Source organism: Ambystoma mexicanum, chromosome 3p, assembly GCF_040938575.1.
Source record: "Ambystoma mexicanum isolate Mex_15411 chromosome 3p, UKY_AmexF1_1, whole genome shotgun sequence".
Taxonomy (NCBI): domain Eukaryota; kingdom Metazoa; phylum Chordata; class Amphibia; order Caudata; family Ambystomatidae; genus Ambystoma; species Ambystoma mexicanum.
Window position 1 is genome coordinate 607,126,766 of NC_090925.1, and position 25,558 is coordinate 607,152,323.

The 25,558-nt window shown below is 48.4% G+C and overlaps 1 protein-coding gene across 1 annotated transcript in view; it reads left to right on the forward strand.

The window, feature by feature from the left end:
- The window catches only part of CDH22 (cadherin 22), a 2,717,439-nt gene that overhangs the window by 1,878,955 nt on the left and 812,926 nt on the right, over window positions 1–25,558 (forward strand). Inside the window, exon 6 of the mRNA XM_069651359.1 lies at window positions 24,595–24,762. Within this exon, the coding sequence (XP_069507460.1) occupies window positions 24,595–24,762 (168 nt within the window). The remainder of the gene's footprint in view (window positions 1–24,594; window positions 24,763–25,558) is intronic.

Consider the following 25,558-nt stretch of genomic DNA (forward strand, 5'->3'; position numbering starts at 1 on the left):
CTGTAAATGCTTATGTAATGTATGAGGGTGTTGGGTCTGTATGGGATATCCAGCTGATGCCATGTTAGAAGAATCCAAAAGGTGGGCTGAAGGCTTGGGGAAACTTGATGATGACGGGTGTTGGGTGGATATAACGGAAGGGAAATGGCTACTCCCTGACGCGTATGTAATGATGATGGTCATCATGGCCCATGGTCCTACGCATGTATGTGCCCAGAAGATGATAAAAATGTTAGAGAAAGTTTGGGTAAATGACAAAATTTTGAAAATTGCCCAGCGCTACGTCCAGGATTGCGTGGGAAAGGGGACAGTAACTCCAAGGGGAAGTTTTGGGCCACCCTCTGTCCCCTTCGAAGTTATCCACTTTGACTTTATTGAAATGGAACGATGTGATAATAAAAAATATGTGCTGGTGGTTATCTGCGCTTTTAGTAAATGGGTTGAGGCTTTCCCTGTTAAAGATGCTACAGCCATGACTACTGCAAAAACCATGTTAAGGGAATACTTCCCGCAGTTCGGGCTACCAAGAGTTATCTGGTCGGACAATGGTCCACATTTTGTTGCTGATGTAATTCTGCAGATATGTGCGGCATTACAAATTGACAAACGGTTCCATTCGGCCAGACATGCTCAGAGCGCCAGACTGATAGAAAGACACAACGGTATCATTAAGAACAAGCTCGCTAAGACATATGCCAGCACCAAACTAAAATTGCCGGATGCCTTACCGATAGTGTTATTATCTATGCGTACAACCCCTCAAACTAAGACTGGGCTCTCTCCATTTGAGGTGGTGATGGGGAGACCTGCCAATATTTGGAACCTTCCTAAATGCAATTCATTGAGAAATGTTGAAAATATATTACTTTAAGATTATTGCAGCCAGTTGACTAAAAACCTGTATTTGATTTATCACCAGGTACGAGAAGCTTTACCTCTGCGATACGAGGGCCCGGGCCACAGCATACGGCCTGGAATCTGGGTGCTCGTCAAAGCATTTGAGCGCTCTTCCTGCCTTGCGCCTCGCTCGCGTGGGCCGTTCGAAGTCCTGTTGGTCACCCATACAGCAGTGCGGGTCTCTGGGAGAAAGAACTGGAACCATGCGTCCCACGTCAAGAAACTTCCTCACCCTGTGCCACACCTTACAGAAGAAACAGAACCCCTCGCTGATACTGCAACCAACGATCCCAAAGCAGTAAGTAGCACTGAGAGTGTATCAGAGAATCTCTCTGAGCCCGTGAGGCTTAGGGAAGCTGCCATTTTGTCTCCACACTCTCCAAAAGTTTTGCATCCGGAAACTGCTATTTCAAATTCGGCATCTTCACCTGTCTCTGACAAGTTGCTTCCAACCGGAAGTGACGACATATTGTTTCCGGATCAATCAGTACCAGGAAAAGTTAGGTACAATCTGCGTCAAAGAAAATAGACTTACGGCACGGTTTTGCTGTGCACCTGATAGACTTACGGCACGGTTTTGCTGTGCATCTGATAGACCTACGGCACGGTTCGGCTGTGCATTTGAAGAAAAGGATCATCGAGGGCTTGTTTTTACCCAAATTTGAGAAAGGGGATTCTGTTGGCTAGGCTTTTGGAAGGATAAAGAAGTCACTCGACCGGGAGGTCGCCAGCAACGAACATTGGGGAATCCGTTTGAAGACTACAATGCCTGCTACCGCTACCGCTTGTATGGGACTTGTAAATGAGGGGGTGACCATCCGGGACAATGGACAAAATGCCTGGCCCCCGAAAATGTATTGCTGTGTTTTTATAATGATATTTGGGTTTTTAATAGTCGCTGCCTTAGGATTGTGGTACCTTGAGGAAACTCATTCTTTAGAACTTTTGTTACCTACTGAAAGTATACCTATCATTCCTACTCCCTTTGCACATTTGCATACTCTATCTCCTAGGGACTCTCAGCATAGACAAAGGTACCACAATAACGCTCTGTTACTTATCATGAATGCTACGCATGCCATTTTTAATAAGTCTAACTGTTGGGTCTGCTCACATTTACCACAACACGGGGATAAGGGGCTAGGTTGGTATATTCATCCTTTAACTTTGACATCTGCTTGCTATGCCTCTCTTAGAGCACGGTTCTTTGGCCATTGGAATGATAGCATCTCAGGGAACTTTGATGGCACCAATTTGAATAGTTTTGAGAAACGTGTTTTTACTCCCCTGGGATGCTCGCTTTTCGCAAACAGGAGTAAACCGAATGTTGCTTCTATTAGGCCTTCTCATAAACTGTCTCGTCCTTTCCAATCTTTGATGTCCTTTAAGATGGCTCCAATAGGCAATAAGGATGCCATGCCTCCTTCTTACACTGTTAACCATAGCCCCGATTCAGTTTCTTTTTGCATACAAACGAATGGAACTCAGTCAATGGGAGATTTTCTAGGTTGTGCCAAAGTTGCAAATTTGACTGGGGAAAACAGACCTTTGTATGTAGGCGAACCTGTCTACTTTGTCTGCAGTAATGTAGCATTCCCATGGTTGCTGGGAGATTGGCAGGGAACCTGTTATTTAGGGATCCTGTTACCTGGGGTATTTATAGCTAGTACAAAAGAAGTTTCAAAGGCTTGTCCAGGGCGGGACAAAAATAGAGACACCCCAGCACAAATCTTGGGAGATATAGCTAAATCAGTTGTGCCATTTTGGGGGCAGATAGCGCATTCAGAAGATATCAGAAAACTAGAGAGAGTACTAGAGAGAGCCATCAACCGGACCACGGACATACTCTATAATATGACGTTAGAACAGAAGGCGATAAGACTAGTAGCACTTCAAAACCAGATGGCATTAGATGTCATTCTGGCTGAACGTGGTGAAGTGTGTAAATTAGTGGGGTCCGCTTGCTGTGTTTTCGTACCAGATTCCTCCCCAACCATCTTCAAGGCAATACAAATCTGCATGTCCTTAGTTCAGAAGTGTATGTTCCCGAGGGAAATTGGGATCTTAGCGCTTGGTTCTGGGACTTATTGCGATCTTGGGGTTGGAAGGTACTTTCGGTCTTGCTGATTATTTTGGGAATCCTGTTGTTTCTTTGTTGCTGTATTCAGTGTCTACCTGGTATATGTTCAATGCTAGGGAGATGTTGCGCACAAGCGATAGGTTCGATAGGACATAAAGTGTTTGCCTCAGATCAAACTTCCAAAGAATATGTGTTGAAAGAAATGTTAACAAATTACCTAATGGCAATAGATATTTCCGACAGCGAATCAGGGTGCATGGACGATGATGCATGGGGTTATTTGCAAGGATATCCAAAGTAATTTTAGAACTTGGCATAGGCCAACTGAGGGTTTGTCAAAAGAGAAATTATATTGTGCCTCCTAATGTAATAAATATATGTATATTGGCCTATGCCAAGCTGCTCGTAAGTCGCTTGCGAAAGAATCCGTGTTGCAAGGTCCTGACCTTAAAATCAATGTAAGCTGCCATTTTAGTTCAAACCGCCATTTTAGGATTTTGTTTTGTAAAGTCACCCTGTGAGTTAAAATGGTGAACGATGTCATTCCAAAATACAACATGGCCGTCTTGACCTCTGTACATATCTAATATATAACTTGCCTGCAGGCCACTTGTTGAGGTCGTGAACTGAGACCTTGTCCTTCGTTGACCTGTGAGTAAGGGATTACTTGTGTAATTAAACTAATCCACGAGTATACTATAAAGACAATGTATTCAAATACTGAACATAGAACACTTTTTTAACCACATTGTATGAATGTTTAAGAAGGCTTACATGGAAAATCCCACAATACACAATTGCCGTATAGGCTTGTTGATATATGTATTACAAGTAAACCAGTTATACGCGGATGTGCGAGACTTGGCATGAACCCTAGATCGGTGATGTATTAAGTGGAATATTAACCCGAAGTGGGGCTGGACATCGTGCTCACAAAATGTATAAAAAGCCAATGCATTCTAATGTACAGCGTCTCTCACTGAACACACTGAATCACGCTCGAGTTATTTATGTTGCACTGAGGGCCGATAGCTATCTGATTTTGCTCTCTTTTTGTAACTGGATTCAGTATAAAATAAAGTATTTTGTATGTTTCTTTGTAACCCTCTGTTCGGTGTATTTCCTTTTGGGGTACTCAGCCTCGATATTTTGATTTTGTTTTCACAACCGGAACATCCAGTGGCAAGATGAACCCTTGAGACTGGTTCTTTGTCCAAAATAGCCACCCCCTCTATTATGGTGTCTGCCCCTAGGAGTGTTTCTGGCAAACTGCCTTTAGTCCCTGGAGCCAGACGGGGTGAAAGTTCTCTGCCCTTTCCACCTCTTTCTGAGGGCATTAGGCCGTTGTCCTTAGTGTTCAAGGTGCTTTTAGCTGGCCCCAGTCTCATCCTTGTTTGTCGTCTTTCCTGTAGTAGTGGAAACGCTGGTTCCCTTTCAACAAGATGGGCGTGATTCTCCGGGGTCTCCAGGTAGTTCCCAGAGTATCTTGGGCCGAGTGATTGTGTAGTTGGTATTTGGCATTTGTGCCAAATGTGTATGAGGAGGTTAATGTAGCTCCCCTATATTCCTCCTGGGTGTCTTGACATGGTTTGGCAGTCTGTCCTACTTTATGATTTTCTGTCACTCCTGCGAATGGGGGAGGTTTAGGATTACTCTTACTAGTGTTGAGGCTTGCTGGCATTTTAGCCTCCCCCAGATTATGTCCAATGTTGTCTGCCGTAGGGTCATGCCCAATGTCGCTCTTTTCCTCACCTGGAGATACAGTGGGGTCAATGTCGAATGGAAGCTCCATTGCTGCCTCTGGTATTTGTTCCACATATGCCCTCCCTTTCTTTTGGAAGGATTTTCATGTGTCAGTGTTTTCTTGGTTATTACCACTGTAGGGGTCGAGTGTGCTCCAGACTGGAAGCCACTTGAAGGCTGTCAGTGGGGGGGTTCTGTGATTTGAGGCATGCTACCTTCATCCTCCATGTTAGATGAAATATTAGCTGTGCCACACCCCCACCATTCCCCAATACAGCATGGTTGTCCTCAGAAATGGATTCAGCTATAGCAATCACAAGGTCTGAGTCGTCCTCCATGCATGTCTGAAGCGTGTGTGAGATTTCGGACCTGGAGTCACAAACGGGAAACAGAAAAGTTTAAAGATTGGAGTGCACTCACGGTAAAGAAAAGAAAAAATGTACACTAAATTCAGAGTAGGCCAACAAAAGCACTTCTCCACTACACCAGCCCTGTTATCAGTTTAAGGCTAGTTCTGAAGCTGAGTTTGCAGTGTGCAATGTACGGATACATAAAAAAAGATTGGGCCTGTCTCTCTTGGAAAAAGTCAGGATCAAAGGCACTCTGCACACAGTCTCCCTTCCACACTCAGTGAGATAGTAATAAAGCTTAAGTGTGGGTATGGGGTCCCAGTTACAGGTTGCGGGAGAAACTGCCAAAGTATGGCTTTGATATGTTTTTTTGTGTCAAAAAGAGGATGCAGGGGTGCTGGTGCCAAAGTTTTGTGCTTTGATAAATAACTTGTCACCCGCTCCACACCTCACAGCAGTGACGAGAGAAGAATGTCTGCGAAAATAGAAGTCACTTGTCTTTAGCCACGCCACTCAAACCAGACGTAAGATAAATGTGAGACATGTGAGATTTTTTTTTTTTAATATAAAGAATATCAATGAACAGCGGGACATGAAACGGGTAAGTAAAATGTTAAAGACCCGCAGTCCTCAGCCCCGCAGTCGCCGCTCTGAAGCTCTCCCTCTCAATAGGTCTACCAAGCGCTATGCTATATGTGCTGTCTTCAAACCAGCACGTACTTCTCTGAGCAGGCAGGCACACACTTCTGCTTCTGCTTACCTAAGGGCAGAGCGAGCGTAGAGAGAACTCCTGATACAGGCACCGGCACTAGTCACTGATCACTGATGCCACTGTAGATGCCGAAAAGCGGATCAGGAACGCAGCCTAATCCTGCGGTCCATGCCCAGAATCAGCAAAATAAAAAGGTTAGAGAAAAGGACCTAGTAACCTCCTAACGTCCTAGTAGTGTGTCAAGCCGCACTGAAGGAAAGGAAAGGAAACAACCGACATGATTCTGTTAATTCCAGTGCACCTATCCAGTGCAAGTATTACTTGTTATTTACACCTCTTTCAAACAAGATCATTCAAACAATAACCTAGACAGGAATAACACCAATATTTCCAGTGCTTAGCAGCAGAAGACATCTGTCATGGCGCACAATATAAGGTAACACGTTATCACTGCTTTTATTATGAAAGACTGAGAATTAGCGGATTGTAACAATTGGGAGGGTTGGGTAAATGTCTTCTAGAAATGCCAAGTAGTCCCAGAAGGTTAGCAGAGGGAACTTTAAGAGGTGGGCTACTGTGTTTCCCTATGCACATTGGAGGAACATACACAGTAGTAGAATGTATGCAGCTGAGCCACGAGAGGGCAGATCCAGCAGTCAGAGTGGCCGAGGTAGCGTACAGACTAGCATAGATCTACAGTCCTTGAGCGGCCTTAGACACTTGCCATGTGAGAGAGGCAGCAGGGAGCTGGAGGCGGCTGCTGAGAGAGCAGGCGCGCGCGCGTGTGTGGGATCAGCAGTTACACACGTGTCTCTTACCCCTTATTCAATAAAAGGAATGTCTGCTCTGTTTTATTGCTAGTCTTTCGTTAGTCATCATAACAGGGCTGACCACGTTCCTTTTCTCCCAAGGGATGAGTAGTCGAGGACCTTCTTTCAAAGAGAGCCTCCCCCATTTTCCTATAATATGTCACCTGAGGTCTAGCGGACCATGCGTCATTGCTGTGTGCTCAGTGCTGCGAGCGCGGCCATGAGTCTGCATTGGCTCTCCATGAAAAACAACGCTGTACCCACGTGTACACAATTACCACAGTCCAGCTGTGTGAGAAGCATGCATTCCTGTTTAAAACTGCGTATTCATATGTTTTACACGTGGAAGCTATTTATAGAAGCAACTAATTAAACTGTGCGACAGGCTGTCCAGTGGAAGGCGCCTGCACGTTCTGTTGAGCCAATGTGTTTTCTCTTTGGTGAGCAGGCGAGGAAAAGAGCCCTCTGTAATCTTGCAAAACCGATAACACTGCTGAGTGTCCCGAATATGCTTTGTACATTAATATGAGATTAAATGAACAGCTTTTCAGAGAAAGCTAATTGCCTGTCACCTGTATCCTTCAAACCTCCGCTTACATCCAAACAAGGCTGGATTGACACAGCCCGCCTCCTTCCTGGTCCTCATATCTGTGATGTTTTCATCCGCTGGGGCACGTGCGGATGTATGAGGCAGAGGTAGGGCCTCGGGCTGGTGCTCACGCTGTTATGCGGTGCGCAGGGCGGCGCAGTACACAAGACGCGACCACTCTCTTGGTTGCTTAAACCCGGACTGGCGTTACCCCGCCAGTTCCGGTGATACCTTTATTTCTATTCCTCGTGCACTGTGTCACGTGACTCTGTCCGTCCGGACACGTGACACCACATTCCTCCCCAACTTGGAGGCAAATTCACTACGGCTAACAACAACACAATTCACTATGTCTAACAACAGCACTTATACTCAGTCTTACTTCTGAACAGGTAGGTGTCTCTGCTTCAGTCTTTTACAGCGTATTCTATCCACCACGTATCCCTGGAGGCGGGATGACGGCTTGGGTTTTTCTCTCAGATTGTATCGGGTGTTTCTTTCCCGGGGTGGCTCTTCGGTGACAACCTCCGCTTCTATCTCTTCTTCTTGCGGTGCCTCTGCGCTCCGCTGTGGTGTGAGACTTTGGGGTGTGCGTGGTACTTCTCCTCTCTGGGGTGACGGGTACTCTTCCCACATTTCTTGGGGCACTTTCCTGAAATGGGAGACGTTCCTGGTTACGGTTTCTTCTCCTCGGGTTGCTGTGATCATGCTATGGTTGGTGGTCTTGACAGTCCATGGGCGAACTTCGAAGTTAAGGGACATTTTCTTTGGCGGTGCCCGGTTCCTGACGAGGACTGTATCACCTGGATTTAGTTCTCTGTGGTAGGCTCGTCTGGCAATGCTTTCTCGTTCATTGTGTCTTTCTCGCTTTGCATCCATCTCGAGGATGTCTGGATCTGGCGTTGTCCAGTTGGGGTGCACCGGTAGTTCTGCCTGTATAGGCACTCCAAACATGAGGGCGGCTGGGCTGACTCCAGTGGCTGAGTGTGGGGTTTGCCGGTGTGTTCTCAGAAACCGATACACAGTCTTCAACCAGGGGTGTCCTTGTTCTTTGGCAATCCTGATGACTTTGTTCAGTGACCCCATGAAATGTTCAGCGTCACCATTTGCCTGAGGCCATCTTGGGGTAATGCGTTGATGCTTGACATTTACTTCTTTGAAAAACTCATGCAGCTCTTGACTGGCGAATGATGGCCCGTTGTCACTTTTTATTTTCCTCGGGATCCCATGTGTGGCGAACATTTTCTCCAGTGTGAGGATGGTGGTCTCGGCGTTGGTCGAAGCTACATGTTCTACTTCGGGGTATCTGCTAAATTCATCAATTACTACTAGCAGGTATCCTTCCCCTGCGATGGTGCAATGGTCCATGCTAACGGCGTCCCACCGTTTTCGGCTTCGTGGGGCATTGCTGATTGGTTCTGGGTTTGCTGGTCTCCGTGATGCTTGGCAGGCTGCGCAAGACTCTACGAGCTCGGTTATCCTCTGGTGCATGTCTGGATTTTAGGTAAGCTGTTGACTTGACGATCCCTTGATGTCCACTGTGGGCCAGCTTGAGCGCTCTATCTTCTAGGGATTCTGGTAGTATGATTCGGTGTCCCTTCAGTATCACTCCTTCTGGGGCTACTGAGAGTTCGTGTCTAATACCGAACAGGGCCCTGAGTTTAGCTTGGGCTGTGGCTGTTCGGTGAGTCATTGACATGAGGTAGTTTTTCCAATTTCCTGATTGGATGGCAGCGGTCGTGTGTTGCAGGACAGTGTCTTCTTCTGTTTCTTGCACTACTTCCTGCAGTGTCAGGGCTCGTGGTCGGGCACACGCTATTACATGACAGACGTGCTTGTCTGTTTCTGTTGCATGGTGTTGCTCTTTGTCTGTGGCTGGCCGCGGATGGCGGGACAGGTAGTCTGCCGGGTTGTCTGATCCTGGGCGGCATTCTACCTCGATGTTATAAGGTTGCAGTTGCAGCATCCACTTCTCTATGCGGGCTGGAGGATGCGGGGCAGAACCCCGGAATATCGGGATTAGGGGCTTATGGTCGGAGAAGACCTTTGCTTGTTTTCCTAGTAGGTATACTTTGAAATGGCGACACCCCCACAGGATTGCCAGGGCCTCCTTTTCGATGTGCGCGTAGTTCAGTTCGGGTTTCGTGAGGGCTCTACTGGCAAATGCGATTGGGAATATTCTGCCATCTCTATCTGTTTGGGTCAGCACTGCTCCTAGGCCAACCGGGCTGGCGTCGACGAGAAGCTCGGTCTGTCGATCTATGTTGAAAAACGCCCTGGTGGTGGACGCGGACAGAGTGTCTTTTATTAGTTGGAACGCCTGTTGGTGTGTCTCCGTCCACTCCCATTTTTGGTCCTTCTTGGTTAGTTCCCTGAGTGGGCTCGCTATGCTTGCGAGACCAGGAATGAAGCGTGAACAGTAGGTGGCCATCCCCATGAAACTTCTCACTTCCGAGGCGGATTGTGGTGGTTCAAATTCTTTTATGTCCTGTACCTTGGACGGGTCAGGGGATACACCTGCTGCACTGAAAATGTATCCGAAGAAACATAGTTCCTTTTTGTTGAATTCGCATTTTTCTGCATTGAGGGTCAGGCCTGCATCTTCGAGCCTCTTTAGAACTGCTGCTAAGCGTCGATGGTGTTCGTCCTTGTTCGATGCGTATACTAGGATATCGTCGCTGATGTTGGTGGTCCCTTCGAGCCCTGTGATGACTTTGCGGATTTCGTGCTGGAACACTTCCGCAGCAGACGATATCCCAAAATTGAGTCTCTTGTACCTCATCAGGCCAAGGTGGGACGAAAATGTTGTAATGTATCTGGATTCTTTGGATAGTTTCAGCTGGTGATAGCCAGACCGGAGGTCGAGCTTGCTGAAGATCGTCGCTCCCGTGAGGTCTACGATGAGTTCGTCGATGGTGGGAGTGACGTGGCGTTCGCGGCCGATGGCTATGTTGGGGAGCCTCATGTCGATGCATATTCTTACCGCGCCTGGTTGTTTCGGTTTCTGGGCTACTACCATCGGTGAAACCCATGGGGTTGGTCCTGACGTCCTCTCGATGATCCCTGCATTTTCGAGCTTGAGTAGTTCCTTTTCTACAGCATCTCTCAGATGAAATGGAATTCGTCTGTGTCGTACTGCCTTGGGCTCGATAGTGGGGTCTATGTGGAGCTTGACGGTTTTCCCTTTGAGGCGTCCGATGCCCTGGAACAGCTTCTTGTGCCGTCCTAAGAGGTTGTGTAGTTCGTCGTGTTGCGCGCTGAATGCGAAGTGTATCAGCTTCAACTTTTCGGCTGTTTTGCAGCTCAGGAGGGTCTCGCACCCAGCATCTACTACGTATATTCAGGCACGGCAGTTGGCGTTGTTGTGAGCAAAGTCCGACTTAAACGACCCTTGTACTGGCAGGGGTTTCTTGGATCCATAGGCGTATAGCCTGACTTTCTTCTTGAGGAGTTCTGGTCTGGGGTTGAGTCTGTTGAACTCTGTCACGGGCATGACGTTTACTGTAGCGCCCGTGTCAATGATTACTTTCAGTGGGTCTCCGTTGGAGAGGACTGTGCATGATGGTCTCCTCTTCCGTCGTGACTTTCGTGGGTCGACCGCTGATATTAGATGTACTCGGTGTACTCGCTTCTTCCCTTTTTTCTTCCTCTCTTTGCCTTGCCTTTCAGGAGAGGAGTCTCTGTCGCTTTCGTCGCTGTCACTCGTGGCTGGTGATCTTTGCGATTCATCGACTGCTCTGGCTTTTCCTTTTCGCGTTTGTTGGCGGGATCCTCTGGGCGCGAATCTCCTTCGCGGTTCCTGTGTAGGCCGTGGGTCTGGGTCCTTGTCGCTCTTGCCCGGCGGGTTCAGGCAGACTGCGGCATAGTGATTCAAGCGGTTACATTTCCTGCACGTGGATCCCCACGCCGGGCAGGATTCGCCTTTGTGCCATGGGCCTCCACACCATTTGCAGGTTTGATTTCGTCCCTGTGATGAGTGAGGTCTCCGGTTCTGTTTTGGGCGAGTGTCTTGTTGTCGGGAGATGGCTGCTACGTCTTCCGCAGGTCCAGGGTCGTCCAGCGGTAGTTTCTGGATGGCTGCTTCCATTACTGCTACCTGGTCCTCTGTTTGTTCGCGGAGTCGCGCCATCTCGAGGATGCGGGATAGTCGTACATTTTTCTCCGAGAGTATCGCTCTCCTCAGTTTTTCAGAGGAAATTCCATTGATGATTTGGAGGCGGATGGCGAACTCCTCGTCTGGGAATTCACAGCCTACAGCCATTTCGCGAAGGCGAGCGTGAAATTTGTCTACTGTTTCTTTTTCTCGTTGTCTCGCCATGCAGAAATGGAAACGCTCGTAGTCCGGGTTGAGGTCTGGTTTGAACATGTTGGTGAGTGCGGCTTTTGCTGCGGCGTAGTTGGCGTCGCTTCCGCGGTTTGGCGTGGTGTTGAATAGGCGCAGGGCGGCAGATCCTATATTGAGTAGGAGAAAGGTGCGCATCTTTTTGGGTATAGTGATGTCTCTGGCATCTAGGTGCACCTCAAACTGCTGTAGCCATATTTCCCACCTGATGGCCGCTCCATTGGTGAAAGGGTCGAATGGCGGCATGAAAGTAGTTAGCGTGGGGTCAGTGCGTTCGTCGGTGATGCTCCTCCTTGATGAAGACCAAGTACCGGCCCCTGTTGGGCTAGATGTCGGGTCCGACATGTTATGCTGCGCAGTGTTGCAGCGCTGTGCTGCTGTCCGCCGTGCTGTTGCTGTTGGGCCTTGTGTTTGCAAGGGCGCGTGGTCCCACGTGCGGCGTTGTCGGCAGGGCGGGCCGCGTATGATGGCAGGGCGGGCCGCGTGTGATGCGTGGGCTTTTTGCACCTCACATGTGGCGTGGGTGCTGTTGATGGCTTGTTTCAGCTGCCGGAGCTCGAAACGTTGCTTTCGCTCGCAGCTGATGCGGGTGGATTTTGACGAAAACGGGTGGGGCCGGCGTCAGCGCTTACCGGCCTCGTGGTTTTCCTAGGGCGCGGGTCCGTGGATGCGACAGCTCCCTTTGATCTCGGGGCTCGCGAACCACTTACCGCCTCGTTGCCAGTGTGATGTTTTCATCCGCTGGGGCACGTGCGGATGTACGAGGCAGAGGTAGGGCCTCGGGCTGGTGCTCACGCTGTTACGCGGTGCGCAGGGCGGCGCAGTACACAAGACGCGACCACTCTCTTGGTTGCTTAAACCCGGACTGGCGTTACCCCGCCAGTTCCGGTGATACCTTTATTTCTATTCCTCGTGCACTGTGTCACGTGACTCTGTCCGTCCGGACACGTGACACCACAATATCTTTCACACACTCACTGGCGTGCATGCAAGGCAGGACAATGGCGAAGCACCATGATTGAAGCACTCCTCTGAACCCCAAGCGTCACACCCAAGACCCAACATGATCCACGAAGGACACAATCCAAGCACACATCCTTCCATCCACATTTCGCTTTGGCCAGGGTGAGCAAACCTCACAACAGCAGCTGCATGCCTGTGTCAGCAGCAAATGTTTGCTGTGCAAACGCCAATGGCCATCGTAGAGCATGATGTCATGCAGATGACAGGGCTGTCGGAGGATTTGTAAAGTTGTCTATTTCCCGTAGGTCAATTTCACTAGGAGCAGATCGACCAAGAAAACTGACAATAATTAAGCAGGGAAGAGACATGTTTTTAAGGCTTGCTAATAATTTAAAATTGGCGCCCCTGATAAGACTAGCCAGAGGGAGTTCCAGAAGTGAGGGCTTCCACCAATTCACTTGCAGGAGTAGCTAGAATCATGAAGTTTAAGGCCTCTGCTGGAAGGTTTCAGCTTGCCAATGATAACAGGAGGTGCATGCCCTTAAGTGGCCCAATGCAGCGCATCTTGCATATAACTCTGCCTCACCAGAGGTAAGGGAACATGTCTCCTGTTAGTTCCTGTCAAGAGGCTTGCATAAGCTATACCGGTGGGCCAATAAAGGCCATTGGCATAGTTTAGCATTGAAGCAATGGTGCAGGGCCCAGGGACCTCCACATAAAGAGTGACTTGAAATGGAGGCATGAAGACCCACAACAAGCAAATGTTGACTGTCTGAAAGAATGAGGATGATCCAGGCCACGCTGTGCCGCTTGCAGTCGGTATTTGAGAAGAAGGGATTGATTGTGTTGAAGTCTGCCGGAAGACCTAATAGAAGGATCACAACACACTGCCCTTAAATACAGTGCAACCTAGGTCATCCATCACTGATAGGGGAGCTGATTTGATACCCTTGACAGGTAGAAAATAAGCCTGCTGTGCCATGGAATTGAGAAGCCTTGACAAAGCTCTCGGCAAATCTCTATAAATGGAGCATCACAACCTCTTCCATCAACCTAACCCCAAAGGGACTTTCATAAACTTAGCCGTAAAGTGCCTCACCTCTCCCCCAGTGAAATATCACTCAGCTTTACTATTGACTGTAACATCTTATTCAATACACATCATCAAGAAGACCCAAGCGGCATGGTACACGCTAACGCTCCCCACAAATTCAAGCCTTTCACTTTGGGTTTCAGAACAGTTGTCCAAGTGCTTGTCATCTCCCATATGGCCCCTCTAAAAGCCCTTGAACATGCTACAGCAAACCTCACAGCCCGGCTAAAAAACTACACACACATCACCTCCTTCCTCGGGGAGCTGTATTGACCAACCGTTCAAGCCTACATCATATTCAAGACTGCCTGCACCACCTACAATGTAGTCACAAGCAAAACACCACTCTGCTGGGATGAAGAACTCACCATCTCTGGAGGCCAGTGCACCACCAGAAGCCACACTATCTCCACCCTGCAAACAAGGAAATGCAAGAGGGAAAACAGGAAACATGCTTCCTGCTGTTAACCATGTCTATTGAACAAGTTTCCAGCACAGAGAAGACTGGTCCTCTCCATCCTCCACTCCCAGAAGGATCTGAAGACCCTACTCTTCAAAGAATATCTTGCCAATCACTGATCGCTCCACGCAGCCCTTTCTCCCCATCTGGAGTCCCCCATTCCCATCCCATAGGCATCACAGCTCCTGTGCTACTCCTGTGCTACTCCTTTGCTACTCCTTCATGCTATTGGACGTGTGCCCTCTGTACAGTGAACCTCTGCTTCCCGGTTAGGTTCACACTTCTTGAATCTTGTACATACATACATACATAGGGAAGCAGCAATATTGACTTTTTGCTTACATGCTTTGAGGGGTGATGCACTGCGTCTTAGTTAATGGTTTGACCTCCATCTGTTTGTGGCCTGGTTGGCCCCTGGACTGCGTTTTAAAGAGCTTTTAAAAATGAAAATGCCTATTGAAGTAGAGATATTTCAATTCAGTAATGGCTCAGAGTCCAAGTTACAAGCTAGTGAAAAGTGAGCGTCTTATTGGGTGCCCTGTTACCAAGCTCGAATGTCCCCCACTGAGGGGGGTATAGTTTTGAACACATCAAGATGTTGGTTAAGGATGCCACTGGCTACTTTTTTTAAATTTCAGTTTTATTAGTTTTCAAAAGGTAGAAGTTTGGCAATCATTTACAAGCATGTTCGACCAACAAGACAGATAAAAATTATTACAAAAAGAGCAACCGTGTATAGAACATATAAAGTCTTTGCAGAACACATACATTTCCAATAGCAACGTCCAAACCAATTGCCTACACCCCATCCCCATCCCCCCTATTCCCATATCGCCATCTGACGGGCTAGAAGAAACCGGATGTTAGATTAGAACCATTTTCATATACATAACATAGGGCACATGAGCACAAAATGAGCTGTGAGTGCGACTAGCAGACAACGTGGACCGTCGCATAGATTGGCCCTCATTACAACTCAGGCGTTTAAGGGTTTGGTGCCGTAATTAGCGCCTTCCCCATTCCCATTATGCCCTATGGGGGCAAAAATGGGAATGGGGAAGGGCAAATGGTGAATGGGGAATTACTGCCCCTCTCACCTTGGGATGGGGCGGTAATTCCGCCATCCACCATGGCGGAATCGTAACCTTAGCGGCATGGACCATGGTGCTAAAAGCACCATGGTCCTCCGCCAAGGTTGTAATGAGGGCCATTGTCTCTGAGTGTAGTAACACTTTCCCCATTCATCATTTGCCCTTCCCCATTTTTGCCCCCATAGGGCATAATGGGAATGGAGAAGGCGCTAATTACGGCACCGTAAATTACGGGGCCGTAATTAGCTCCAAAGTCCCTTTGCGGGTTGGATTTTTAACGCCTGCTAAAAGCAGGCGTTAAACACCAACCCACAAAGGGACACTTGTAATCAGGCGTTAAGGGTTAACGGCGCAGATGGCGCCGTTAAACCCTTAACGCCTGAGTTGTAATGAGGGCCATTCTGTTTATGTGACATATTTAGCACGAAATTCAGACCATGCATTCTCAACCGTGGTGCAATCCCCATGTAGGGGCGCAGTCAGATTGTCCATTCTGTATATGTTCAGTGCAACACCCAACCACTTAGTTTTGCTAGGGAGCTTGGGTCTCTTCCAAGCCATGGTGAAACAGGCTGTTGCGGCATAAGAAGGCCTTGTATCATTTTGGGTGCTTTCAGGGTCGTGTAATCCGTTTCAACCAGGCCGAACAGAATCAGGAGTGGTTGTTTCTCCCATGCATCATCATCTATTTCCTTAATCCAGCTGAGAACCTCTGACCAGTAAGCTTGGACCACCTCACATCCCCACCACATATGCCAATAGTCTGCTCTCTTCCCACAACCCCTCCAGCAGTGTGGGCTTACCCCTTGATACATTTTAGCCAGCCGGATCGAATCATACTGCCATCTATATATCAACTTGACGGCATGCAATTTGTATTGGCAAGATATAGATGATTTCGCCGTTCGTCTACAAATTTGTAGCCATAGGTTTTGTGAGATCTGCCTGCACATATCTGATTCCCATCGGTTCTTGAGTGTGGGGGATGGTGTAATATCGACCTCAGTCAACGCCGAGTACATTGCACTTATTAAACCTCTAGAGGTCGTACAGGTGTCGAGAAGTCTCTCGAACGGGGTGAGGTCCCTTTGTAGCTGATCTTTCCATATCTTGCTTGTCATCACCCCATTGAGTCTAAGGTAAAGGAAGACCGATAGCGGGCCTATGCCAAGTGCCTCCTGAAGCTCCTGAATAGTGATGAAGGTGCCATTCCTCCAGAGGTGACCAGCCCTTTCCAATCCCGCGTCATACTAGGTCTCAAAGCTCCCTGGGTCCGGGATTGCATCCCGGATCCCTGGCGACCAGAGGTGTCCCAATGGGTAGGGCCATGTCGTAACTCCCACCATTCTCTTGCCTGTCTTCCATATTGCTCATATTGTTCCAATAATGGGGTGATTTTTGACACTATTACGTAGCTGGGGACCCGGAACCCATAGCCATTCACCCAGAATGAAAGGGCGGAGATGGTAATTGTCCAAGGCTATCCATTGTGGTTCTGACTGCTGCCTGACATGCGGAACAAGGACACGCAGCTGGGCTGCCCTATAATATGTTTCTATGTCCGGGAGGCCTACCCCTGCATTGTCCTTTCGAAGCTGGAGCAAAGATCTGGGGACTCTTGGCTTTTGATTTTGCCACAGGAAGGTTAAAAGGGACTTTCTAGTATCCATAAAGTATTCTTGGGGCATTTTGATGTTGAGCATTTGGAACAAGTAGAGTATTTTGGGGAGAATCACCATTGTTATTGCATTTAAACGGCCCAGCCAGGAGATGGTGAGTCTGGACCACCTTTGGATATCGTTTTGAAGGACAAGTGATAGAGGGGGGAAGTTAGCCTCGTATAGTTGCGAGTGACATTGATGCCCAGGGATCGGAGTGTGGAGAGGCTGACCTTCACTCCTAGAGGGGCAAAGCGTTCCATCTCAGAGTCTCTACCTTTATCAATTGGGAGGAGGATAGATTTTCCAGTGTTGATTTTCAGGCCGGCCAGTTCGCCATATTCTTCGTTTATATCGATTGCAGCTGGGACAGAATTTAGGGGATCAGTGAGATGTAGTAAGATGTCGTCAGTGTAGAGGCCTAGTTTATACTCACGATCACCCACTATGATTCCCTTAACTTTACCATCATTCCTTAACCTCTGAGCCAGCGGCTCAAGGGACAGCACAAATAGTATTGCCGACAGTGGCAGCCTTGCCTTGTTCCCCTTTCCAAGGGAAACCAACGTGAATAGCCTCCGTTCACTGCCACTGACGTTGTGGGGGATATGTACAGTGCTTTGATGGGGCGGCGGAGCTTCGGCCTGAGTCCGTTCCAGACCAAAACCCTTTCTAAGAGGTCCCATGATACCCTATTAAAGGCCTTCTCGGCATCCAATGACAAAAGAGACAGATCCCCTCCCATTCCCTGTGCCTCATGAATTAAATGAAGTGTTTTTCTCATGGTATCCGCACCCTGTCTCCCAATAACGAAGCCAACTTGATCGGAGTGTATTAGTCGAGGTAAGTGCAATTCAAGCCGGGCCGCAAAGACTCTAGCATATACTTTAGCATCAATGTTGAGAAGAGAGACGGGGCAATAGGAGCTACAATATTTGGGATCTCTACCTTCCTTTGGAATGACAGCGAGCAGGGCCTGAGAGAAGGACGGGGGGGGCTTGGCCTGTGTCAAAGATGTGATTGAACAAGGATGCAAGGAAGGGGGCGATGAATGCGGAGAATGTCTTATAAAAACCAGGTGTGAAGCCATCATCCCCAGGGTCTTTTCCCGTGTTCAGGCGTTTATGGCTTCCGTGACTTCCTCTTCTGTGACTGGTGTGTCTAAGGATTCGGCCTCCATGGATGTGAGCGTGGGGATCTGCACTTCTTTGAGGTATGTGTCAACACTCTCGGGAGGAGGGAGGGGGTCACATGTATATAAGTCTTCATAAAAGAAGGCAAATGCTTCTTGTATGCCTTCGTGGGATGTTACTATCGTGTCTGTGAAGGTGCCGTCAGTCCTCTCGATGTGATCGACCCATCTCTCTGCCTTCTGTGTACGGAGACGAGCTGCCGGGAGGGCGTCTGCCTTGTCACCTTTTTCATAATATTTCTGTTTGAAGTATTGTAGGGTTTGAGCTGTTTTGCCCACAATAAGTGTTTTCAGCTCCTCTCTGAGCTGTTTAGCTTCGGTGAGATACTTGGGTCTCTCACATGTGGAGGACTGTGCCATCTTTTGGGCTGTGGAGAGGTTCTCCCTCATATTCTTTTCTATCAGGGCACGTTGTCTTTTTTTTCGGGCCCCTTCCCTAATGAGCACCCCACTCCAAGTGGCCTTGGCTGCTTCCCATACGGACGTCTTCCCAATCTCTCCTGTGTCATTAGTGGCAAAGAATTGTTCGATCTCAGTTTCAAGAGTTTCTTTGAAAACCGAGTCAGCCCATAAGGAGCCATTACATCTCCATTTAGTATTCCGGGGGGCCAGGTCGTTCCAGCATATATCCACCGTAACCATGTAATGATCCGACCATGCCGTGGGGTGTATATTCGCGGCGCGAAGTATTCGCAGGAGGCCATCGGAGAGGAAAATTTAGTCAATACGTGTGAGCATGTCATGAGGGAGGGAGTGAAAAGTGAAGCCCCTATCCGCTGGGTGCAAATGGCGCAGACTGTCAGTGAGGCCATATAGGTCCAGGGTTAATTTGATTTCAGCTTCATCTCAGGAGGTGGGTGGATCATGTGCATCGGATCTAGTTTGTCTATCCACAGAGCTGTCCATCCAAGTAATAAAATCTCCACATAGAGCTATGTGTCCCTTGGCCATGCTAAAAACCTTCTCAGTGATTTTGTGGAGGAACCTATTCTGCCCTTGGTTAGGTGCATAGAGCGTGGCAAGGGTGACAATTGTGCCTCGAATGTTTCCCACAACCCTGAGAGCCCTTCCTTCCTTGTCTGACCAAATCTCAAGAGTCGACATCCGGAGGCCTCTGCGAATTAGAAACCCCACTCCCGCCTTTTTTGAGATACCAGAGCTCCAGTAGGAAGGGCCACCCTCTCCTCCCCCTTTTGGTATCGTGTCTCCTGCAGAAAAAGAATATCTACGTGTGACCTCTTGAATTCTCTGGCCACCATGGATCGTTTTGTGGGGGAGTTTAATCCCTTCACATTAAGTGTGCATATGCGTAGTGTGTCGTTAGAGAATATAGGTGACATCTTGAGTGTCGTGTGAATGTTCAAGCGACCATGTCGTCTGCATCATGATCCGTGTCGTGATCGATAATGCAATGTATGGTTCATTTCTCGTGAGTCTGGTCTCTGCGAGCCCTGAAGAGGCCAAGGAATGGCCCTTCCAATTCGCGCCTTGACCCTTCATGGTCCCATTTTGTGTTCTTCCGGGCCCCCATGTCTGTCTTCTTATGGATTATACGTCTTCTTCCCAGCCCACCCTTTCCTCCCTCCCATCCCTCCCTTCCCCCCCAACATTCAGCGTCCGACCCATCCAGGTTGACATCACCCAGTCGGTCTCGGACCACCAACGGAAACCGTGAAACAAGCAGGCCTATCCTAATGTAAACATATTTAACAGTGAGCCCCCAACCGTGTATTCATAACCCTGCAAAAGCAACTTACAAGTATTAATTCTGACCCCCTTCTTAGGCATCGTTCCAGTGTCAGTTTTACCCCACATTTCCACCAAGGCAACCTAAACATGCAGGCCCCAGTTCGTCGATTGTGTAACAGAAATTAAACAATTAGGTCTAAACTCTGACCCTGGAGTCGGGTGCATCGTTGGCGCATGCTGAGCATGAGCTCCCCCATCCGTCATACCGAAAACCCTCCACTTTCTCGTGGGCGGCGCCCGAGCGCTCAGCTCCATCCATACTACTCACCCATTTGTTCTTTGCCATGTGTGGCTTAACGTGACAGACTGGAATCCGGGTTAATGTTCCATGTCTTGTGAATTGTTCATTCTCTGGAATTTTCTGGATCCCTGAATCCTCCTGCGCCGTGGGCCCTTAGTGCGCCACTCACCCTCCCCTCCTTTCGAATCAGCAAGGGAGGATACTTCTCCCTGGGGACCCAACAGGTCCGCTATATAGTCCGCAATGTCCTTTTCCGAAACAAGTTTCATTGTCGAGGCCTCCCAATCAAAAGTGAGTGAGAACGGATAACCCCACCGGTACCTGATACCTTTGTCCTTCAGCATCCTTGTAATAGGGGAGCATTTCTTCCTCTTTGCCAACGTGAGCGATGATAAGTCTTGGTAGATTGAAATGTTCGCTTCGCCCAGTGAAAGTTGTGGAGCGTGTCTGGCCTTTTCTAGGATCCTAGCTCTGTCCGCATAATTGGGGAAACGAGCCAGTACCGATATCGGGCCTCCTGGTCTGCCTCCAGCCCTGTGGATGCGGTCAATTTTGGGTTCATCCACTAATTCATCCGTAAATAGGAGCTTCAGAATGGTGTGTAGGGTCTGTTTTAGGTCAAGGTCGGTTTCGCCTTCCTTTTCCGGCACGCCGAACACACAAATGTTGTTCTCGATATCATCAACCTTTAAGCGTATTTACTCTTCCCTGTGTTCTATTTCTGCAATGCGGTGGTCCATTTGTGCCTCCAACGTGTTCAGAGAGGTTTGGTTGTGCTCGACTTGTTCCAGCCTGTCATCCATTTTGTCCATTCTTTGTGTGATTTTATCAATTTTGCTGCCTATATCTGCTCTCATGCTTCTCATCTCGGTAAGCAGGTCAGCAACATCCGCCTTGGTGGCAGCGGTGGCAGATCTTACAGTCGACATCTTGGACTCAGCGGGTGGCCTCAGGGATTCGTGGGTCGGTGTAAACCTATATTTCGCCAATTTGCCCTTAAGGTCCATGGGTGGCGGGACCTCAGTGGTGAGCTGTGTGGGGGGTCTCAGCCATACACAGATTGCCCCGCCATAATGGTCTATTGAGAAGTATACGCCTGTGTATACGGGCTTTGTCCTCCGGTGGCGAAGCGTGACAGGGGGATGTTATTAAAAGCTCTGATAACAGATAGCCTCTCTAATGTGATTAATTGCCCTTCGGTTCTTCCTGTTCCTGCTTTATCCAACTGGAGAGCTTCCTGTGGTGTAGGACATCACGAGGCTCTGGGACAGTTCCCAAGGAAGAGAGATATCAGTTCAAGGCCTGCGCAGCCCACCCCTGTTCCTGGGTCTGATAAGTTCAGGAGTATGCGTGGGTTCCAAGGAGAGCCCTGACAGACAGGGGCCCAACCCTCAAACCTTTGTGGCCTTGTTAAGATCTTCTAGCGCCCTTAATAGGACCCAAGGCGCATTGACTTGCTCATTGTCTCTGGGGTCCAGGTGCTCCATGCAGCCCCCCAGCTAGGTTGCGACTCGGGAGAGGGCCCGCCGCCTTTCCTCTTCATGATGCAGGAGGAGAGTCCACATGTGAAGAGCCGCCGGGACAACTCGAGCGGATGGAACCGGTCGTCTCCTTCTAACGTGACCGGGGTACACGCTCGTATATGAAGCGACAGCAGAGACCGCGTAAACTGGGCCTGCTCCACAGCAGTCCCCCCACGGGTGCACCCGGTGCCCCATCGGACCCCCTCCGGGTCCCCGGCTCACAGAGGTGGTGGAGTGCGTACCTGTGTGCTTGTACTTGTCGATTGGCCCTGGCAGCAGTGTGGCAGCAGTGGGCATCGCTGAATTTCCCCTGGTTCTGTTCGTATCACAGCTCTGCGATCGCTGGAGGGCGCGGCGGGAACTCGCAGGCCTGCTCTGCCTTTGTGTGTCCAACCATGCAGAGGGGGTTTTCTCCACGAAAAAAGCTCTGTTTCAGTCTGGGTTTTCTCCCAGTATGTCCTGAACACTTCCAACGCTTATTTCCATTGAAATTGTAGCCGGGGGCTGGTCTTGTGGTGGGGGCTCAATCCACTTTTCGGGACCCTTGCGCGGAGCCTACACGGAGAGTAAACCCATCCGTGCGCCCCCTGGTGGCCAATTCTCCCACTGGCTACTTTTTAAAGTTGTGAAATGGCACACCGGCTGACTCATGTTTGCTATTGAAAAAAGGACAATGGATCTACTCATAGGGCCTCATTACAACTCAGGCGTTAAGGGTTAACGCCACCGTTAACCCTTAACACCTGATTCTGATTTTAACGCCTGCTTCTAGCAGGCGTTAAAATCCATGGCGCTAACCTGCCATGGTGCTAATTACGCCGCCGTAATTTACGGCGGCGTAATTAGCGCCTTCCCCACTCCCATTATGCCCTATGGGGCAAAAATGGGAATGGGGAAGGGAAAATGGGAAATGGGGATTTACCGCCCCACTCACCTTGGAATGGGGTGGTAAATCCGCCATCCACCATGGTGTAAACGGAGTTTACACCATGGTGGTAAAGTTGGTGCACTTAGCACCAAGGTTGTAATGAGGCCCATAGTCCCTTCTACATTTCCTTGTTAACCATTGAAGCAAGAGGAAGCCAGATGAGCTGTAGTGGGAGAGTGGCAGGCATGGCGGGTGGAAGAGGTGATTCTCAGGTGAGTGAATGGGGAGTGAGAAGGGTGGGAATGGGGTGGAGGCGAGTGAGCCGGGGCCTGAGGACGAAGAGTGATGGGGGGTCTATGGCTAACGAAGGCTGGAACTCAAGAGGAAGATGACAGCTTTCAGTGCAACATTGAGATGCTCAGAATGTGGGCTATGACAAGCCTTAACAACCACATTCTGACACATTCTGAGCTCACTGATTAGCTTGCAGGACAACCTAAGTCAACTCCCAGTGCAAATATGTGTTTCAGCAGGTGCCATGATACAGGCCTGGTCATGCATTGTTTTAATGGACAAGGATCCAGGGGCTCTCCTGACTCAAACCTCTGGATCCTGGTTACAATCTCTTGTTTAGAAACAGGAAATAATTCAGTAAAAATGGGAGTCCTCCTTCATGGCTGGTGTCCGTCTTGGGCCACAGGGAAGGTATCCAACATGTATATATAATATAGCCTTGTATGACTCTATTATTGTCAGTCAACAAAGTATCTAATTTCACAATTCTATAAATCCATGAACACTATTCGACAAGGCGGGAGTGGTAGTCAGTTCATCAGTTGAAAATAAAGTTCTGTTGTATATTCGGGCACTGACAAGCTGTTCTGAGCAATATGATTTCATAGAGGCTGTAATAGCATTTATATATTGACCAGGTTGAGATTAGTAAACAGATTTTGCCTCCAAATCGCATGAAGAGTGCCTTGCAAGTTCCACATGTCTATTCAACTTTTTCATATTTTTAAGTTCTGCTGTGAACAATTTGGCGGGTCTTTACATTTGTCTTATTTCCAGTGGCACATGTAGGAGGCAAAGGATTGAATATTGTTCAGGTCCATATCTAATTGCTGTCATAGGCACCAACTGGGCTATGAACTTCTGATTTTGTGTTTGCATATAGGACTCAAAATATATTATTGTCCACCCTCTGGATTTATTGTATCTAAACCACCATATTTGTGTTGTTACAAGTATTGTATTGTATTCAGCATTTATATAGCACCCTTTCCCCATTTGTATGGCCTCAATGCGTTTTGAGGTTTGAGCGCCCTCTGTGACCGCAGTCCATGTGCAGGAGTTTCTAAGAGTTTAAATTAAAGATGCTTGTATGCATTTTTGCCAGGTAAGGACATACATGAGCTTGTTAGGCTCCAGTAAGCAGCACATAACTTAGGCACGTGGCTGGGTGCTGTTGGTGGTTTAGGATATAGTTCTAGTGCTGAATATTCAATGTGTGCCCAGCTGAACAGATTTGTTTTATTTGGTTGTCGCTGCATACTGGTGGCAGAGGTGTTGAGGTACACAAGGGGTTTCAGTGTGGAAGGTTATGGGTGCTGCTAGACCAGAATAGCAGCATTCTAGAGTGCATGACTGGGTGGCCGTGTCTGTGTATACGTACCATAGGCTTCACTGAAGTTTCACTGTTCTTTTTCTTGGTCTGATGCGATTGGATTGGTTTTTCTATCAGCAGTCTCCCTGGAACGAAAGTCTGAGCAGTGTTAGAGGGCCGGGAGGGTTGACGGGGAGGTGTGAGGGGAGGATGATAGTTTGTTATGGGGGGGGGAGTGTGTGTGTGTGTGCCTCACTCCTAAAATTGCCAGTCTGAGATATTCCTAATAAACGGCATTGTGTAGTTTTGGATGTGCATTTTCTGCTATTTTCTATCTCTATTCTTGTGGCATGACCCTCTCTGCATTCTCTAAGCCTAGCTTTCTCTTAGATCTGGTGCCACTGTGAAACCAGATGTCTGAATGCATTCTCTATGTTTATTTTCTTTCCGGCCAACTAAACCTTGCTATTACCCTTGGTCTCTCTGGCATCTTACTATTGCTCCCATATCTCTCTCTAAAAACCTTCTACCCTCCACCTCCAGCACAGTCTCCTTTTGTGGCTTTTTTGTATTTATATCTGTGTAAGATCTAAACAGTTGCTTTCGATGTTGCAATTCTCTGTTTTAGGAGTGATCCGCACAGCAGTTGGGAATCTGGATAGAGAGACGCAAGATCGCTACGAGGTGGTTGTCCGGGCGACGGATATGGCTGGGCAGATGGGTGGATTGTCTGGCTCTACAACAGTTACCATTGTGATCACCGATGTCAACGACAGTCCACCCCGGTTCCCCCAGAGTAAGTTCCCATCCTGGCATGCAAAACCCAGTTTGTACCCAAAGAACTCAGTGTGTGTACCAAACAACCTTCCCGGTCATCAAGTGCATATCTTTTAGCATCAAGGTTTCTTTCTACATACTATTGAGATGATGGGGTTCTCAGGTGTGTTCCTTCCACAAGTGGTCCCACAAATATGCATGTGTTCCCCAAACTAGTAAGATGCCCATAAACAGCCAAGCACCACTCTCACACGTTTGCCTCAAACGTCAGATGTACCATCTCATACAGGTGCATCCAAAATGCCAAGTCTGCCCTGACAAACAGGTGCACCCAAAAAGCACGCTGTTCCAAGACAGCCAGGATTTCTACCCAGCAAGTGAATATTTCAAGCTAGGTGTACTCCACAGCCGAGGGCAAACCAACATCCAACAGAACTGCAAAAGACAGGTGAACAATAACAGCCATTTGTTTCACCAGCAAAAAGGTGTAACCCAACAGTCCAATGTACCACCTCAAATAGGTGGGCCTCACAGCCAAGTCTACCTCTGAAAGTCCATCCTGATTGCCAGCTGTTCTACCACAGACAAATATGCCTCAACAGGCAGGTGTTCTACCAAAGACTATTGCAGCACCACAGCTAGGAGTTCCTTCACCAGCAGGCCTGCATCATCACCAGTTGAACAATCTTCATGTTGCCTCAAGATGGGAATCTCCTGCAGGCAGCATTGCACCAAAGGCCTGATTATCTTAGAAACCAGTTCCCCATCAAAAACACAAGTCCTTCAATCTCAAAATACTCCATTATAGTCTTGTT